General features: G+C 43.6%; 1 protein-coding gene across 5 annotated transcripts in view; it reads left to right on the forward strand.

Annotated features, from left to right (window-relative positions):
• Positions 1–14,737, forward strand: part of ULK4 (unc-51 like kinase 4) — a 428,077-nt gene that overhangs the window by 38,964 nt on the left and 374,376 nt on the right. For all 5 annotated transcript variants that reach the window (XR_012901902.2, XM_006131810.5, XM_025189026.3 and 2 more), the window contains exons 14-17: positions 2,904–2,964; positions 5,704–5,885; positions 7,472–7,518; positions 8,884–8,962. Coding sequence is in view for 4 of the 5 variants with exons in the window: in XM_006131810.5 (XP_006131872.3) it covers positions 2,904–2,964; positions 5,704–5,885; positions 7,472–7,518; positions 8,884–8,962 (369 nt within the window). In the remaining variant the exon portion in view is untranslated. The remainder of the gene's footprint in view (positions 1–2,903; positions 2,965–5,703; positions 5,886–7,471; positions 7,519–8,883; positions 8,963–14,737) is intronic.

Raw genomic sequence — 14,737 nt, forward strand, 5'->3', positions numbered from 1 at the left:
TGGTACGCCCACATCTTGAATACTGTGTACAGATGTGGTCTCCTCACCTCAAAAAATATATTTTGGCCTTGGAAAGGGTTCAGAAAAGGGCAACTAAAATGATTAGGGGTTTGGAACGGGTCCCATATGAGGAGAGGTTAAAGCGACTGGGACTTTTCAGTTTAGAAAAGAGGAGACTGAGGGGGGATATGATAAGAGGTCTATAAAATCATGAGTGGTGTGGAGAGGGTGAATAAAGAGAAGGTATTCATTAGTTCCCATAATCGAAGAACTAGAGGACACCAAAGGAAGTTAATGGGTAGCAGGTTTAAAACTAATAAGTGAAAGTTCTTCTTCATTCAGCGCGTAGTTAACCTGTGGAACTCCTTGCCAGAGGAGGCTGTGAAGGCTTGAACTATAACAGAGTTTAAAGAGAAGCTAGATAATTTCATGGAGGTTAGGACCATAAAAGGCTATTAGCCAGGGAATAGAAATGGTGTCCTTGGCCCCTGTTTGTCAGAGGCTGGAGAAGGATGGCAGGAGACAAATCGCTTGATCATTGTCTTCGGTCCACCCTCTTTGAGGCACCTGGTGTTGGCCACTGTTGGCAGACAGGCTACTGGGCTAGATGGACCTTTGTTCTGACCCAGTACGGCCATTCTTATGTTCTTAGTACTGCTGCACTTTTTGTAAGTGTCATTGGTTTAGCATCTTGGCCCTCATAGAAACTCCTGGTCCTGTACTTGTACTGCTGGATTTATCCTCTGCACTGGACTAAGTCCGACAAGGTTATAGTGATCTAAACAAGCTGTTGTGGCAGAGTTGTGTGCTGCCAGACCTTGTTGAAGCCAGAGGCAGGCGTCAACAGTCAGTTGAGTTGGGATACTGGGAGATCAGAAACAGGAGAGACACTGGAGATCAGAACCACAAATTAGAAAACAGTCAGGCTCTGTCAGGATACCCGAGAGATGAACTGGAGATCAGGAATTGTAAGTCAGATGTCAGCAGTTAAGCTGTTTCACAAAGCCAGGAGGCTAAGCAGGAGGCATGAAATGCAAGACATTAAGTCTAGAGGGTGTAGAGCTCAGTTGTTTGGACAGCTTCCTGATTCTGCTGCTGACTTAAGCAGAGCCAGTGACCAGTTACTTGTTCACTTGGACTTCAGAAATGGTGCTTCACATTGTGCCTGGGCTACAAGGGTCTCACATAACGGCTGTGGAGCATAATGCTCCTATGAACCTAGTGGACCCAGGTTTGAGGCCAGTGGGTCATTGAAACTTCATCTATCGTGATAAGAGTGGCTTGTATCATGTGCATGTGTCAAATATATCTTTGGGTATCTCTACACAGCAAACTTATTTTGAAATAACAGCTGTTATTTTGAAATAACTTTACTAGCGTCTACACAGCCAAACTGCTATTTTGAAATTAAATCGAAATAGCGGAGGGCTTATTTCAAATTTGGTAAACCTCATTCCCGAGGAATAGCATCAATTTCAAAATAGCTATTTCGAAATAACTGCTGTGTAGATACTTATATCGAAATAGCGGGCTTCCAGCCTTCCCAGGGTACCCTGCTGGCCACTCCAGCCTCAACCAAGAACACTCCTCTCCCTCCCCCATCCCTGGAGCCCTTAAAGGGGTTGACTCTGGCCACAGTGCCTGTGCCAGCTCCAAACCAGCCAGTCTAGAACCAGCCGTAACTGCCCCTGACGGAGAGGCCCTAAAACATGAGCCAGCAAGCCACTGGCAACCAGCCCTCCACTGTTCCCCAGGAGCAGTCTGCCAGCTCCCAGCAGCCTGCCAGGGCCTGGAGAAGTCGGGCGTCTTCCTGCTCTAGGGTGGAGATCATGGACCTTATTCAGGTTTCGGGGGGATGCCTCCAGCATCCATGATCTCCGCACTAGACGGAGGAATGTGGCCGTCTATGGCAGGATAGCTGCCAGCCTGGCCACCAAAGGCCACATGCAAACCCAGGAGCAGGTTTGCATGAAAATCAAGTTGGTCTGGCAACCTCCCAGCCCTGATCTTCCCCTCTCCCTTCTTCCTCTTGCTTCCCCCTTCTAGCTCCCTCCTCCCAGGTTTCCCCCTCCCCTCTCCCACCCTCTCTACTCCCCTCTCCTGCCTCCTTTCCCCAGTCTCACCAGAGTTTCATTTCCCCCCCCCCCCAGTTTTGTTGTTAAAGAGAGTTTGTGTTCATGAAAATACATGTATTTTATTTGACATCAGGAACGGGGGTTAGAGAGGGGTAAGTGGAAGGACGTGAGGGAGGAATGAGGCACAAGCCCCAACTGGGGCAGACCAGGGAGGCTTTTAGTGCTCCTCAGGGTGGAAGCTCTCCTGCAGGGCCTCCTGGATACTGACAGTCCCCCAGTGGACCTCCTGGATGGCAGCCTGCAGAAAGTGCAGCCAGGCTCACAGCAATGTGTCCATGAGAAGCACCAGAGTGTCCAGGGGCAGCTCTGGCTCCATGTTGCAGAGTGGTATGGTGTCCCGAGTGAGGGCAATCAGAGCACGCAGAGACAAAATGCTTTGCTGTCCCTCATCGAGGTAGGCAAGCAAGCAGGGAAACCTGAGAACTGGCTGTCTGGCGGAGTCCTTTCAAGCACAGGCCTCAGGTACTTTGTGTGGTTGCTGCCCGAGGCTAACTCCGGACCTGATGCTCTACCATAACCGGTTCTAGCCAGCCTTAAATGCGATTCAGCATCCACTCAGTGTGGACGCGCTATTTTGAAATGCATTTTGTGTGTATATGCGTTATTTTGAAATTGAAATGAAATAAGATATTTCAAAATAACGCTGTAGTGTAGACATACCCTTTGTCTGTCTATATATACATTTATTTACTTAAAAGATATTCACAAATGCTTCAAAAAATCTAAAATGGTCGAGTCAAACCACTGTTTTTTTCATTTTTTTTCCAGATAATGAAACAAGCACCAATTAGATTTGATTTAAAAATGCTACATATGCCAGCACATTCAGGTACAGTCTGAAGTTGGTAAAATGTTTAAGTGCTCTCCATGATAGCACATAAGTTTTATAGAATGTTTTCATTTTCGCCATAAATTTTCATCTGAAAAGTCATAGTTTCCTGTTGATTCAAATTCATATGTCTCCTAGACGATAATGAATATCATATACATATGTAAGGAAGAATTGTTAATTGTTTTATTTTGTAATTTGTTTTATACAATGCTAATTTTTTAAATAAATTGTGAAATAGCTTTCTATTATATTTATGCTGATTTCAGTAAAAATGTATTATTCATAAATTGCAAAGCACAGCCTACAATGAGATTTTAGGCCCCATTTAGAAAATAGCAATTCTTCGCCCCCAAAAGCTCCCCATACAGATCCAATTATTACACTAAAGTATGCAAACTTCAGTTGCTTCTGAAATGTTTGTTTGTTTATAATCTTTAGGAATAAAAGAATACAATATGCTTTTCATCAGTAGAATAACTTTCTGTATTTGGAGCTGCTTAGATTAAATCAGGGGCTCCATAAAGACCTTGAAGCATGTCCTTTTGAAAATCTTGACTGCACTTTATCAGAGTTTGGGAGTCAGTGTGTTCAATTTAGGGATGTTGAATTTAGTTTAATCAACTAATCGACTAGTCAATGGATTTTTCCATCGACTAGTTGCTTAGTTGATAAGTGGGGGAGCAGCAGCGGAGCAGGAGCTGACCCCGCTGCAGCTCTGCCTTTTAAATGTATTAAGAGCCGGCAGGCTCTTAATACATTTAAAAGACTGAAGCACAGCAGAGGAGACTTGGTGTGAGGTGGAATAACTGATTCCCGGCTTGCGCTGGGTCCCCCCCCCCCCCCCCCACTGTGCTTTAACTTTTTGAATTATCTGATTCCCGGCTCACGCACAGTCCCAGATGCTGCACCTCTGCTTTTTAAATTTATATACCTTAAAAAGCAGAGGTGCAGCGTCTGGGACGGGGCGAGAGCCAGGAATAGGCTGATTCCCTGATCGTGCTTGGTCCCCACTACCTCCTTCCCCCTGCTGCTCCCCCAGAAATGGTGCTGGGGGCAGGGGGAACTGGCTTTTCAGCTGGCTCCCTCCCAGCACCGGCTCCTACTCCCCCTCCCACTAGCTGCCTCTTGTTTTTGCTTATCGGATAGTCGACTAGTCACTTACATCCCTAGTTCAATTGTACTGATCAAAGTTCCAACATTTTCCAGAAGACAGCTGGAGTGCATGAAATCCTGCTCACATCAGTCTCCTTGCTCAACTGACATGAGGCTTCACTCCTCCCTATTCCCTTGTCTCAGGCTGATGCTTCGATGAATTAGTCCCAGCCTATTCCCCTGCAGCTGCCAGTAACGGTTTCTTTCCACACTCTCCAGTTCTAGTATTATTAGACTTGTCTCACTCTATCCTTCCCCCATCTTTAGTGTAGCTCTTGTCCTTACTCAGATTAGACAGTTTTTCCTCCTCCATGCTGCCAAGATACCAGCAGAAGTGTTCACTAAGAGGATAGGAGAGAGACACTCCATGCTTGTCCCCTCCCTACCCCAGAGTATCAGTTACAGGGAATGTCCAACTTCATCCATGTAGCATTGGATTGGCAAATATTCAGTTGGTTTTCAAGGATAATGAATGTGCATTCTGGTGAGCAATAGAAACTGAGGATAGAGCATGCTCACTGGGGTTGGAATCTTTGGAGATTTTTAGTTGCTAAAATTGAAGGAGTCTCTACTGAGCATGTGAGCATTTTTTTAAAATTTTTGTAATTTGGCCAAATTTAGGTGGATTTTTATGGACAGGAATAGTTCCCCACTTACTGTGGGCAGAGGGCTGCTCCAGTCCAGCGGGGTGTGTGGATGGCCGGGGGGGGGGAAGAGCTGCCGTGGACAGAAGCTGCTCCACTTTTCTGGAGTAGTCCCTGTCAGTGGTCGGCCTGAGTGCCTGGCAGGCAGGGACTGCTCCTGATGGGATTGAGCAGCCTTTGTTTGCGATGGGATTGGGCCCCTCACAGGCATGGGCTACTCCGGTCACTAGAGCAATCCCTGCCTGAAGGTTGTGTAGGCCCACCGCAAGACAGGAACTTCTGTGGATGACTGGAGCAGCCCCTGTCTGAGACACACCTGGAATCACCTTGGGCTGGGCTGGGCTGGGCTGGGCTGTGGCAGTTCCTTCCTGTCTTGGCCCAAGTCCAAGTCCTTGCCCCCATTTTAAACCTTATCAAACCTTAACCAATCAAATTGGATTTTAGATCCCTATTAAGCAGATGCATACCTACATACACGCTTTCTGATAAGTTGTTGATTGTCAGCAAATGCATCAGGCTTTTGTTTCATTTTTTATTAATCTTTTCTCTGAAGAACTCCCTTTGATTGACATCTGATTAAAAATGAATGAGGACAATATCACTTGCTTTAATCCATGGGAACACAGTGTGGGTTTACCTAAGCAAGGGCCAGATCAAAACTGTGAATAAGAACCTAGTGGATTTTGCTCTTTGAAAATAGTTTTGTATACTTACTGCTATCTGTTGGAATGTATTGTACCCCCTTTTTTCACTTGGTCTTTTTATAATTCTTTTAATTGTATTCTAATAAAATAATTACATTCTGTATCTTGCTATTGCTGTAAAAATTGAAGTTGTGTTTGGTTTCAAAGTTAACATAACTATATTTTAGTATAAAAAAGTAAAATGAAAGATTATGAATTGTCATCTTTTAAGAGCTGCTTACATTTTTTGTATACAGCTGAGAAACTATCATCTCTGAAAGATATTGACTGGAATGACTTTTTGCAACAAGTGTGCTCATTGATTGACTCTGTTGAGAAGAACACAGGGGCAACACGAGCTAAATTGAATTTGCTGTGCTATCTGTGCACTGTGGCTGGCCACAAGGAAGTAGCAACCAGGTTAATCAGCTCACAGCTGGTAAGTAGTAAAGTTCCCAGAGCATCAACATGGTATGCATACCAGACATTGCAGGAAAAGGCTTTAGCAGCGGTATCCTTTACTTCTATTTTAAGAAAGACACATACAATATAAGGGTATTAAGGAGCGGGTAATTGGCTAATCATGTGGCCGATACAATTTGTATTGACTACATGATTAATCAATAAGGGGAGACTCTGCAGAGCCATAGTGGGGGTAGCTTCTGTAGCTGGTGCGAGCCGAGACTGTGTAGTCCTGGCTCATGCCAGCTCTAGGAACAGTGCAGCTCTGCCTCCCTTACTCCCCCACCCCCCCGATGCACTGTGGAGACAGAGCTGGGAGGAACTGGCTTTTAAGCTGATTCCCCATAGCACTGGCTCTTGCTTTCCACCCCCTCTTGCTGCCTCTGATACAGAGGCTGATAGAGTACTTGACAACTTGAGTAGTTGCTTACCCTAATATAGTACAGCCAATTAAGAACAAAGCAATGAAATGTGGAGATGAGTTTCTTGGAAAGATATAAGGTATTGTCAGTCTTCTAGAGTCTAAATGAAACTTTCTTATAATTAACAGAAGTTCATTAAATTAATTTAAGTGTTTCTAGTATTAATTGCATCCTACAATCCTCTGATGTACAAATTATTACTTATAACAGCATTAATGCAGAAAATTGCTTTTGGAAAAACATGTGCATATGAAATTGTTGCACATTCCTCCTTGACCATACCTTTATAGATGATAAAAATGTTTTCTAAAACACAAATAACTTTAAGGTAACCGATGGTATGTGGTTTCTGAGTGGTGGATTAATGAATTTTCAGTCTTGTGTATGTAAGTAATAGCAAAAACTTATGCTTCCATTTGTAGTTTAACTATGGAAGTGTTCTACACACTCTCAGAATTATAACAGTATAACAAACGGCCTATCTAAAAGTAAGTTTTGCAGTTTTTGAATATTGAGACTCTTTTTTTTCTTCAGTTTATATTTTCTTTAGTTTTCCTCACATATGCATTAGACAAAATAAGATTATAATAGTTGGAAATAGAGACCTTTTAGATCATAGAGTCTCTGTGAGGGAAACAAGTCCTGCCAGATGGTCTATTGAATCCTCATTTGATACTAGATTTCATATTAGCCAAAACAATTGTATTGCAGAGTAACAGAGAATTTGTAGGCAGGTTGGTTGGTGTGTTTAGTTCAGATGAATAGCCATTTTAAATTTTTATCACTAGTCTGTTTACCTTTGTGTGTGTTGGCAGGTCACAGTTTTTCTATTATACATTTATTTTTATCTGGTAAATTCTTTGTTTGTTTGTTTGTTTTTTTAAAAAAAAGCTTCAAAATATGTCTTTTTTTTTTTCTTTAATAAATGACAGAAACACAAAATTTGAATTTTTTTTCCTAGCTTGTCAGTACATCTTTTGAATTAATGGGTTTTGAACAAGCATCTGAAGTCCTTTGTAGTCGGAGTATAAAATAGACATTTAAAAACTGAAATATGTATTTTCATAAGATTATTTTTTTCATACATAAATAGAGAATTGGTGAGATATAAAAATATGTATTTGTCTCCTCTTTCTTCTAGTTCCCATTGTTAATACAACAGTTGCGGTCAGCGCCGAATTGGGATATGTAAGTAACAAACAACCTATTGAAAATGAATTGGTTCAAAAGCTTTTGTTGCTGAATATTTTACAGGGCACACTTTAAGCATTAGTTTATGCCCAGTCGGTTATGCTATGGTTTATCTTTCAAGAGGAATGACCAAAGACATTAGATAATATAATGGAATGTGTAGTGAGTTGAATTTCTTCAATATGTCAAATTTAATAACATGCATTACATTTTAGCTAACTATAACTTGCATTTAATTCATTATATATATATATATATATATATATATATATATATATTAAAAATAAAAATAAAAAATATATTAATGTATTCTAAGAGTTGCTTTATTAGAATTAATTCATACTATTTAGACGCAGGAAGAATAATTAAACATCTTTCCTAATTTCATTTACGAATTGGATGCACTGTTGAAATTAAGTTTAATGTTCCTTAATAAGTCTCACGACAATAATATGCAAACCGAGTAGAAATAAATAAAGGATCTGAAATTCCATCTAAAAATTCTATAATGTCGTTTGTAGTATATAGAAAATTTCCTTAACAAAACTAAATACAGTCTCCGTAAATGACAGACTTTTTTGAAGCAATTCTGTCGTTATTACAATAGAATAATGCCCTCTGCTGGTTATTTTATAGAAAGCTTAATTTAATTAATAGGGTTAAAACTTTTTTATTTTAAAAATAAGCAACAACAAAAAAATCATCTAAAGTTAATTTTCTTCCATACGCTATATTTCTAGCAGAGGAATACATTTTGAAAAGTAGAGTCAAAGGTTTAAAATGCCTTATCATGGTTTTTCTATATTTGGCATAAATGATATGGTTTTTCTGTATTTTTAAATGAGTGATGGCAGTGAGTATGATTAATGAATAATTTAGATTTAACATTTACTAACATACAAAGGAAAGGATGAAGACATTTTGCACAGTTCATTCATAATTCATGATCGATTCATAATCAATGTTCCCTCTATTTTTTTTTTTCTATCCATGTGAAGAATACATTTTCTTATGTGCACCAAGGCATGTGCAAATATGCACCACCAGTAGAAACACATGCTGACAGTTGACTGCCTGGGGGTGCTCTGCTAATGAGCTAGGCAGCATTTGTATCTCACCTGAGTGGCTGCTCAAGCACTCAGCTTGCAGCAAACACTGATCATAATCATCTGAGCTACTGAAATAAAGTGATGTTTTAAAGAGTTTTGCTAATATAAAATTGTGCTACAAAACTGCAGGCAGTTGGCAATCTGTGTACAATGTACCGTTATAAATAAATAGGATCTTAAACTTCTTTGATCTTTTTTTCTTCTTTAACTCTTTATTTTTTTCATGAAGCTAACAAATATGTCTAATTTACAGACGTGCCAAAGTAGCCAGAGTGATTGCCTTACTGGCATTGCATACAACGGAACTTAAAGAAAATGTACCTGTTATTGAGGTAACTTTCCTTTTGATTGTTTAAGTTGCCAGACATTCAAAATATTTCTATTTCTATTTGCAAAGTCAGGCATTTGCTGTTTTTATGAAATTCTGCTTTATTTTTCCTCAAATGTGAAAACGGTCATACAATGCATCCTATTAATTAAATGTCTAAGTGGGCATGGAGCAGATTCAAACTAAAGAACTATTGTCATTATCATTTCCAAAGCCATCTGGTAACTGAATCAGATTATTTTTAGTACTTCTGGAAGACTAGCTGGAAATATTAGTGTCTAAGTGAGCTTTCATCCCTAGTAATATGTATAACATTGATCAAAAGATGTACTCTTGTGCTAATGATAATTATTGTAAATTAGACTTTTCCGAATACAAATCTTATTTTCAATCACCCATAGATTATTAAAGATGAAAAATACTTTTAAACATACTCTGAAAGAAGACTGACCCGTGTGTGGAATCTAATGCAAATATTTTGATATTTTCAAAGTAGTCTGTAAAATATACATTTGAAAATCAGGTAATTGCAAACTGTATGAAGGACTGGTTGACTTTTCAACTCAGTTGAGGAAGAGTTGGGGGAAGCTGTCAATCTTTATACCTTCTGATCTCTAAATGGTTTCTAGTGCATTGCCTGTGGAGTCATCAAAGCCGTGTCAAAGCTAGACAGCCTGACTTCAAAGAACATAAATACCAGTCACTTTAAAAATATGTTTTAATACTGGGAAATGTAGGTTTATTTTCTTAAAAGTGACATTGGTTAGCTATTGAACTGGTATCAGGTGAGCTTTCTGCACATCCCAGGGGGGCTCTGTGGTTGAGATGTAATCACAAACTCATGCTGGCATAGTTTTGAGATGTCTGTTTATAATTCTATGTCCCTGAGATATTGAGAATTACTTTTCAGAACCACACTCTGAATTGTATTCAAAGTAATGCCCCATACTTGTTCCCTTATGAGTCAGCCAATTGTCCAGTTGGAACTCAGAGATAACTGCCTTGACACAGCAAGTTGCATGCTGGGTTGCACACAAAAACTTGGGAGAGCTAACTGAAACCTAGGGTATGTCTACACTGCAGTTTTTTCGGAACAACGGCCGTTTTTATGAAAAACTTCAGCTATGTCCACACTGAAATCACATTCTTTCGAAAAAAAAAAAAAATCAAAAGATCAGAGGGGTTTTTCCAACAGTGGTAAACCTCTCTTTATGAGGAAGAATGCCTTTTCTGAAAGAGCTCTTTTGGAAAAAAGCATGTGTGCATGGGGAAGAGGGTTCTCTTTCAAAAGAGGAGGCCTCTAGGAAATAACACAGGTGCCCTAGTGGCTATTCCGTCCAAAGTAATCATAACTCTATAATTCCTGTCTCCTGGCCCCTCTTAAAGCTGCAGGCACCCTGGACAAGCCTTGTGGCAGGCAGGAAGCCGGCTCTGGAGCAGCATCCTGATGATATGGCTCTCCGTGCCACAGACCTGCTCACATGTGGCATAGCCACAAGCCTCTGAGACTCTTCTGGCCCTCACAGGGAGCAGCACCAGGGCTCCCAGAATCCACCGAGGGTTACCAAGCAGCAGGCACCCTCGTGGTCTGGAGCAGAGATCATGTCCCTCCTCGAACTGTGGGGCGAGGAGGAGATGCTACGGGATCTCTGCTCTAGAGGTTACAATGCAGAGATTTATGGCCGGATGGCAAAGTCCCTGGTGGAGTGAGGACACCTACCCGGATCTTAGAACAGATCCAGAGTAAAGTGAAGGAGCTCCGCCAGGTATATGTGAGGACCAGAGAGTGCAGTTCACGCTCCAGGGCAGGACCCCACACCTGCCCCTATTACCAGGAACTCCACCAGATCCTGGGGCGTGAGGAAGCCATTTCTCCACCTCTTGTGGTAGACTCTGGGCTGGAGATGCCTGTGGTCACCTAGCTGGAGGTCAAGGAGGAGGACAACATGGCCACAGTGATGCTGTCCCTGGAGCCGGTTGCCGTGAGCCAGGATGTGTCCCAGGCATCATCTGATGCTGGGGAGGGTTCTTCAGGGGAGTGCTCTTCAGTTCGTCACACGCACAGGGCGGAGAAGGCGGGCTCAGAGGGGGAAGGGTGTGAGTGTCGTTCGGGCTGGACATTGTGCTGCAGTCCATGCATATGGAACCACGTGCAGCATTTATTGTGCACCACACTGACTAAGCAGGCAGCCCCTGATCCCATGTAGGCTCTTGCACCCAGGCTTGGGAGAGGCCACACACATGTCTGGCCCGGGAGGGGGGAAGAACACCCTCCCAGCATCTGCCATGGCTAGAAGCAGGCTAGCCACAAGGGCGCAGGGACAATCCCAGGCACACCAAAGAGTGCCACACACAGCACATGGGCATGCCTGCATGTGCGAGGCATATCCGCTCCCGCAGACAGAGCTGCTAGGTATAGGTGTGTGTGCGGGCCCCAGGGAATCCAGGCTGCTCCTGGCTATTCTGCTGCCCATGGGATCCCACTGTGGCTGGACACTTATTTCGCTTGCATGCCCATGAGTGGGGGACAGCAGCCAGCATGGTTCCCTGGGCACCTCGGGGTCCCTGTGAGGCAAGGCCTGCTGTGCGGGCCGCACATGGCCTTGCTCCCGGGACACCCACCGTCCTCTGGCCTGAGGACTGTTGGTTGCTGCTCACCGAGGAGGGCATGGCCTCAGGGACAGGGAGTGCATGGATGACTGACCGCCTCTCCCCCTTTTCATTCTCTCCAGCCGGTACTGAGGGGGTGAGCAAGCCATGCCACTAGAGCCAGCCGTCAGACCCGGGGAACCCGAAAGTGCTCCATGGTCCAGGGGGAGCTGATTAGGCAGCATGTGAGCATCCTGTGCCACATGCAGCAACCGTGGCACAGAAAGTCAGGGAGGTCACAGAAAGGTGAACCTGCAGGCGGGGCCAGCTCGTGCGGCAGGGTAATAACATGTATGCCATCATGTGGGAAATGATGGCACACCCGGCTGCTGTTGCTGCTCTTACCTGCAACCCCCCTGCCCAACCTGATATGCCCATTTCCCCTCTCTGCCCCCCAAGCAATGTCTCTGCTCCCTCCCCAAGCAATGCCCATGCCCTCTCTCCCTGTCCCCCTGCCATCCCTGACCCCCCCTTCCTGCCCACCTACCTAAATTGGACGAGGTCCGTGTACCTGAAGTGGGACATCCAGTTGTCCGCCACGCCACTCCCAGCCCTGAGCCCCCCTCCAGGTTATGAGCCCTCCTGCCCCTCCCCAGCTTTTTTAATGAAAGACAAACAGAAAGTTCATTCTGTTCAAATCCAAACAGGTATCTTTATTCTGAGGTCAGGGAAGAGGCAGAGGGGAGGGGTTGTGGTGGGAAAAGGATATTGGAGCGAGCCAGAGGCCCCTATTGGGGAGGCCCTGAAACAGTTACTGGGGTCCTTGAGAGAACCTCTCCCTCAGGGCCTCCCTGACGTGCACCCTGGCCTGATGGGCCTGGCAGATGGCAGCTGACCGGAGCTGCTCAAAAGGTAGCTCGCAGCCGGACTCTGCTCCCCCATCCTGGGAGGAATGCCTCCCCCTTCCTCTCCACAGTGTTGTGGAGGACACAACATGCTGAGATGACCTTGGGGATGTTGTGCTCCCCCATGTTGAGGCAGGTCAGGAGGCACCTGAACCATGCCTTGAGGCAGCTGAAGGTGCAATCCACCTGCATCCTCGCTTGGCTGAGGTGGGAGTTAAACTGGTCCCTGCTGGGGTCCAGATGACCGGTATAGGGTTTCATCACCCACGGCATCGGGGGTAGGCCATGTCCCTCACAATGCACAGTGACATCTGCACATCCCCAGCTGCAGAGTCACGGCAGGGGAATAACGTGCCCACTTCCAGCTTGCCATAGAATCTGGAATTATGGAAGATGCGGGAATCGTATTCTCTGCCCGATTACCCGATAAAAATGTCTGTAAACTGTCCATGGTGGTCAACGAGGGTCTGCAGCACCACTGAGAAGTAGCCCTTGTGGTTGATGTACTGGGCCGCTTGATGTTCAGGTGCATGGGTCAGGATGTGGGTCCCACCTATGGCTCCACCACAGTTGGGGAACCCCAGAATGGCAAATCCTGTGACAGTTGGGTCCAAATCTCCCAGGCGGATGACCCTGTACAGCAGGATGGAGTTGATGGCCCTCACCACCTGCAGAAGGAAACAAACACACAAAACAGAGAATGAGAGAAGGAGTGCCTTGGGAGGTGCCCGCCCCTTCTCCTCCCTTCTCCCCAAAAAACCCCCCTGGAGCCACCCCTATGAGGCAACCCCCCCCCAGCAGCAGGGCCTGACAAATTCAGTTATAAGATCAAGAACACACATTCCTGCTCATCCAGAAATATAATTTATGCCATCATGTGCTGACAGTGTCTGTCTGCTATGTACATTGGACAAACGTCTCCGATACTTTGCCAAAGAATCAATGCACACAAAACAGATATCACAGTTTCACAATGAAAAAAGTTTCTCGCCATTTCAACCAGAAAGGACATTGTCTCAACAACTTGACCACCTGCATCCTGCTTCTAAGACATTTTAACACAAGACTTTAAAGAGAAACCTCTGAACTGTCATTCATGCTTAAATTTGACACTTTACAAGTGGGCCTCAACAAAGATGCTAATTATCTTACCCATTACAAAGATAGTTTCTCCAGTTATCACCTCTAATATCATTAGCTCACAGACATTAACCTCCGCCCCTCATCCCCCCTCTGTTCTGAAATTTGATTTGTTCTTTTTATGTGTTCACTTTTTTTTATTGTATCCCTTTGGTATATATGGTCATGCCAATTTTCTTTCACAACTTGATCTGAGGAAGTGGGTCTGGCCCACGAAAGCTCATCACCTAATAAACCATCTTGTTAGTCTTTAAAGTGCTTCATAGTCCTGTCTTCTCTTTCGGAAGATGTTTTTTCAGAATATCTCTTCCATAAAAGCTTCTTCCAAAAGTAGCCTGCAGTCTTTGATGTAGTCTTAATGTCTAGTGACTGATTTCAGTCTACTTCCCATTGAATGAGTATCCACAATGCAAAATCTAACACTGGTGGTGGTTTAGTATTCGTATTGACAGTCTTAGTTAAGAGGACAGGCACTTGGGGCTTGAATACCTGTGCTTAAAGTCAACAAGGGGTTTTGGGTGTGGCTTGAATAGGAGTAGGATCAAACCTTGGATAAGCATAGACACTTAATCTATCGCTCTCCCCTTAAAAACAGTCTCTTCAGGAAAAGGTTGATGACCCTGGATGGAATAATACTGTTAATCTTTACGTACTCTATACATACGTATTTGTTAGAGCCCTGTAAATCTGGATATTCACTTCATATCTGCAGTGATCCACACCTACGTGTGGATGCAGGTATCTGCAGCTTATTTTTGCTTATATGGATGAAGATGTGGATATGAATTTTGTACTTAGTATCCTGCAAATTTGCAAATATCCACTTAATATCAGAGAGTAACCACATCTCTGAATGTGTGTGTGTGGATATCGGCAGCTTTTTTTTTTTTTTGCAGATACAGATGTGGATACAAATTTTGTATCTGTGCAACGCTCTGTATATGTGTACTTCTTCAGTGAAAGGACTTGAGTCTGCAGGTTAGTCTGGCACATTTTCCAAATGTTACATTCATGCATGCACTGAAAGAATAGAAAATCCATCCCTTCTACCATGTGAGATAAGTTGCTATATGCAGAAAGTCCTGCTTCTTGTTTAAGGAGTTCAGTACCATTTTGATAAAAGTTTGCAAAGATCAATATTCAAG

Source organism: Pelodiscus sinensis, chromosome 2, assembly GCF_052426305.1.
Source record: "Pelodiscus sinensis isolate ZL-2025 chromosome 2, ASM5242630v1, whole genome shotgun sequence".
NCBI lineage: Eukaryota > Metazoa > Chordata > Testudines > Trionychidae > Pelodiscus > Pelodiscus sinensis.